This window comes from Helianthus annuus, chromosome 4 (assembly GCF_002127325.2).
Source record: "Helianthus annuus cultivar XRQ/B chromosome 4, HanXRQr2.0-SUNRISE, whole genome shotgun sequence".
NCBI lineage: Eukaryota > Viridiplantae > Streptophyta > Magnoliopsida > Asterales > Asteraceae > Helianthus > Helianthus annuus.
Genome location: NC_035436.2, coordinates 182,176,976 through 182,182,357, shown reverse-complemented (window position 1 = coordinate 182,182,357; position 5,382 = coordinate 182,176,976). Strand labels below are relative to the sequence as shown.

Sequence of the window (5,382 nt, the reverse complement as noted above, 5' to 3'; positions counted from 1 at the left end):
TGGGGCTCGGCTCGGCACAACCGGCTCCCCAAAGCCGGGGTAGCCGGTCCTCTCTCTTCCTTCCTTCTTTCACATATACCTATACATACATAAATATATATACACAAAGAGGTTCATCCCCCACCCCTAGGTCCATCCTCTCCAAGCCACTCCTACGTGGCGCCTACGTGGCGGCTCATCCCCTCCAAGCCTATCCTCTCCATACCCTTTAGTCTTAGTTAACACTGATGTCACGAGACATTGTTAAAAGTTATATTAGGCTGTGGGGTATGGGGCTTGGGTTGGGGCGTGGGTTGGCTGAAAACGTCCAAGCCACCACCCCGGGAGCTTGGGTTGGGGCGTGGGTTTGGGCGTGGCCCCATTGGCGTGGGTTTGAAGCCGGGCGTGGCCCCATTGGCGTGGGTTTGAAGCCGGACGTGGGGCGGGCTAGTAGGGCTAGTAAGGCGACATGGCGGGCTCTCAATGGCCAAACCAAACTCATGCCCCTAACCCAAGCCCCACCATACCCCATGGGCGTAGGTTTGGGTGGTGGGGGCTCCCATTGCACGTGTCAACAAATACCCCAATCCAAGTCTAATCCAAACCCCACCATACCCATGGTCATAGAGCATCTTATATTCAAGTCTTGTGTATCAGTTAATATTTATTTATTTATGTATCCAATGGTCGAGAGAGCTGGTAAGAAAATTTTGAGTTCGCCACTATGATGAAAATGATTTATTAGTGTCATAATTTTAGCTATATCATATTTACATGCACACAATATTTTATTTATTGAGTCCACTAAATATCATCCATAAAAATGCCTTTTTGAGTCTAGAAAGTACGCCTCTTCCGAGTCAATGGCCCCCACCCCACGTCCCCACCTACCGAACACATTCTTGGCTTCCAAAGAAATAAGTTGGACTTCCCATACAAAATATGACAAATTTACCTAAACTAAAAGTCATTAAAAAAATAAATAATTTCTCTAATCAAATATAGGGATGTGTAAAATACAAATACAGTTTTTAACTTTATTTCGAGTAACACGTATAAATAAATTGTAAATAAACCATCATATGTATCATATCTAAATCAGTATGTATATACTGTTTTCGACTTAAGATTAATTATATATATATATATATATATATATATGTATATATATATAGGGGAATGATGTATAGAAACCCACTTTAATTTAGAAAACCCGGGAAACTCAAAGCTCCCGATGTTTTTTTGTTTTGAAAAAATTTACACATGTTATATGCATGTTTTTAAGGGTTTTGGGCAAAAAAAAAAAAAAAAAAATCAAAAAAACGTCGAGTAGATATTTTTAAAAAAAATAAACAAGTTTTGGTGTAACACATGTTACATTCATCTGACATATTTGTAACATGTGTTACACCAAAACTTGTTTATTTTTTTTTAAAAAATATCTACTCGGCGCTTTTTTGATTTTTTTTTTTTTTTGCTCAAAACCCTTAAAAACATGTATATAACATGTGTAAATTTTTTTCAAAACAAAAAAACATCGGGAGCTTTGAGTTTCCCGGGTTTTCTAAATTAAAATGGGTTTTCTATAGATACTTACATTATATATATATATATATATATATATATATATATATATATATATATATATATATATATATATATATATAGGGAGCCGTTAAAATGAAAACCACACCCAGTTGTAAGAACTGTGAGAACCACTCTCCACCAATTAGATTAAGCCAACCAAAAGGTTATTTAAGTAATTTACTTTATATATCACTTTTCAATGTCAGTCTATCTTGTCTTATTTATTAAAGTCATTTCATATCTCTCTCTTCATTTTCATTTTTTTGAGACACTCAAGCATCTCTCATCTATATCATCTGATGAAGATGAAGATCATCATCTCCATCATCTTCAGGGTTTTGAACACCACCATCATAATCGTCAGCTTTATGAACACCACCGGCATCGTCTCCGGCATCTTCATAGCCGTCACCCACATCCCCCGCCTGGAACTCCTCCTACCTTTCTCACACTCACAACCCACTCTCTCTCCAACACACTCTGTCTCTCTCTTGTTCGATTTTACAGGTGATCGGAGCCAGTTACTGGCGAATACCGGTGCTCCGGCGTCGCTTTTTTACCGTCACCACACACCCCCTGATGGTTTGCGGCGTGGTTATCAGTGGCGGAGAAAAAAGCTGAAGAGAGAGAGATCGGGGGAGGAGAGAACGGGAAGGAGGGAGAGAACCGGAGAGGAAAACGGAGGCCGGCGGCAGACGGTCGGATGCCGAAAAGGTAGCGATTTTTTATTGATGTTTTTTGGTTCTGATTTGGGGTTTTTTGATTTGGGGTTTTTTATTGATGTTCATGGTGCTTTTTTAATCTGGTGCTATTTTGAATATGTTGAATATTTGAATATGTTTGAATGATGCTCATGGTGCTTTTTGAATATGTTTGAACGATGTTCATGGTGCTTTTGGAATGAGTTTGCTTTTCTAGTGATTTTTTATGAACTTTGCTTTTTCTAGTGATTTGTGATGAACTTTGTGGTTTGAACAGGCTACTTTTTTGCTGGGTTTTGTTGGAACAGATATCGAAATCAAGGCATGGTTACCTTTTGATTATGTGGGTTTTGATATGTTCGTTTTTGGGTGGCGATGTTCTTGTTTGAAATATGTTTGAATGATGTTCTTGTTTTCCTTTTGAATGTTCCAATCGTTTGAATATGTTTGAATGATGATCTTGTCCCTTTTGAAGGTTCAAATCGTTTGAATATGTTTGAATGTTGAATCTGGGCTTGAAATATGTTTGAATGATGTTTCTTGTCCCTTTTGAATGTTTAAAACAGTTGAATATGGTGCCTCATTTTGAATCGGCAGTGATGATGTAAAAAAAACTGACAATGGCGCGGCAAGGACGGCGGAGGGTAGGTTTTTGAACCTGCAACCCCATTTTGCAGCCGTTGATTATCGGAAAATCTGAGCCAAAACTTCGTTTTTTTTCTAGAATCCACTCGTTCTTTTGATTTTTGTTTGTTGGGTTTTTTTTTTAGGCGTCGATGATGATAACAATATATCTGAGACGCTTCATTGAGTTTGCGATTTCTGGGTCCGTTCGTTTTTGCGTAAAAAAATTTTTGTAAAAAAAAATTAAACTGTAAACTTTTTTACGTCAACCGTAAACTTTTTAACGTAAAAAATTTTAGGAAAAACGTAAAAACGTAAATTTTTTTTTACTAAAACGAAAAAAACGTTAACGTAAAAACGTTAACGTAAAAAGTAAAACGTAAAACTTAAAACGTAAAACTTAAAAAAGTAAAACGTAAAACTTAAAACGTAAAAAACGTTAACGTAAAAAACCGGCGCGTAAAACGTAAAAAACGTTAATGTAAAAAACGTTAACGTAAAAAACCGGCGTGTTAAACGTAAAAACGTAAAAAACGTTAACGTAAAAAACCGGTGCGTAAAACGTAAAAAAACGTTGACGTAAAAAACCGGGACGTAAAACGCAAAAAACGGCGTGTAAAACGTAAATAACGTTAACGTAAAAAACCGGCGCGTAAAACGTAAAAAAACGTTAACGTAAAAAACCGGTGCGTAAAACGCAAAAAAAACGTTGTCGTAAAAACTGGGACGTAAAACGCAAAAAACCGGCGCGTAAAACGTAAATAACGTTAACGTAAAAAACCTGGACGTAAAACGCCAAAAACCGGCGCGTAAAACGTAAATAACGTTAACGTAAAAAACCGGGGCGTAAAACGCAAAAACGGCGCGTTGAAAAAACGACGCGTGAAAAAGCCGGGCGAAAAAACGGTGCGTCAAAAAACGAGGCGTGAAAAAGCCGGGCGAAAAAAAGGAAAACGTAATTTTTAACGCAAAACGTAAAGTTTTTTAACGTAAATGACGGCGTAAATAACGGCGTGTAAAAAAAACGACGTTTGAAAAAGCTCGGGTCGCAAAAAACGTAATTTGTTTTGTTAAAAAATCTGAATTTAAAAATGATTTTTAATAAAAAGATTATGATTAAAAAATAAAAAGTAATATAATAAAACAAAAATGTAATAAAAAAAATAATAAAGACTAAAAGACAAAAAAAGTAATTTTACTAAATTACCCCTTTTGATTAAAATATTAAAGACATAATAAGACAAAAAATACTTAATATTATTTTTTAAATACTTTTAATCTCATCCATCCATCTACTTGATCTAATGGCCAGAAAGTGGTTCCCGCGGTTCTTACAACTGAAGGTGGTTTTCATTTTAGCGCTCCCATATATATATATATATATATATATATATATATATATATATATATATATATATAGGGATAAGATCAAATAAAAAGTTTATTTTACTTAAATAGGATGAGAAGGAATCTTAACCATTCATTTTTCAAATTAATGGTTAAGATTAAAGTGTAGGAGAAAGAAGGAGTGCAATGGTATCTTGGTAAAATTCTATTTATAGACTTTCTCTTTCCACATGCAAGGCGTATGCATATTCCACCCCAATTTTTTAAATGTTCGTAACTAATTTATACGACGTTATTTATTCATAAAAATTTCACAATAAAATCGAGCGTCTTTTTATCTTTAATTTGAGTACCATATTGCTATATAAAATATGAAGACTAAAAAAACCCACCAAAATGTGTTGTATTTCTATGTTGTATATAACATTTTTTTGTGCTGGATTTTTGTACTATATTTTTGTGCTAAATTTTTTGTGCTGAATTTTTTGTCTTAATTTTTTTTTCTCATTTTTTGTGCTGAATTTTTTTTGTACTACATTTTTTTTGCTGACTTTTTTCGTGCTCTATTTTTTTGTGCTATATTTTTTTGTGCTATATTTTTTTGTACTACATTTTTTTGTACTAGATTTTTTGTGCTAGACCTTTTTGTACTAGATTTTTTGTGCTAGATTTTTTTGTACTAGATTTTTTTGTTGTATTCTTAAAAAAAACAAAAGGGTGCCACATGTCATTTTCACTCCTATTTATAAGGACCAAAATGCCATTCTTTCCTACTAATTAGGAGTGCAACATGTCATCATCACAATCCTTTTTAGGCTACATAGGCAAAATCAACTTTTTAGTGGATCCTTCCCCTATATATATATATATATATATATATATATATATATATATATATATATATATATATATATATATATATATATATATATATATAAGGGAAGGCTAGACAGAAAACCCTTAAGTTTTTAGAAAACTCTGGAAACTCAAATCTCCCCCCATTTTTACCCAACCTCCCGACATTTTTTTTTTTGAAAAAAATAACACATGTAATATACATGTTTTAAAGTGTTTTGGGCTAAAAAAAACAAAAAAGCGCCGAAGGGATGTTTTTAAAAAAAATAAACAAATTTCAGCAATGTCC

At 34.2% G+C, this 5,382-nt stretch overlaps 1 protein-coding gene across 1 annotated transcript; it reads left to right on the top strand.

Moving 5' to 3' along the window:
* Window positions 1-1,841: 1,841 nt before the first annotated feature.
* LOC110935080 lies at window positions 1,842-2,958 on the top strand. Its single transcript, XM_022177673.2, has 2 exons — window positions 1,842-2,280; window positions 2,545-2,958. The coding sequence occupies exons 1-2, from the start codon at window positions 1,866-1,868 to the stop codon at window positions 2,604-2,606; spliced, it is 477 nt and encodes a 158-aa protein (XP_022033365.1). The 5' UTR covers window positions 1,842-1,865; the 3' UTR covers window positions 2,607-2,958.
* Window positions 2,959-5,382: the final 2,424 nt, after the last annotated feature.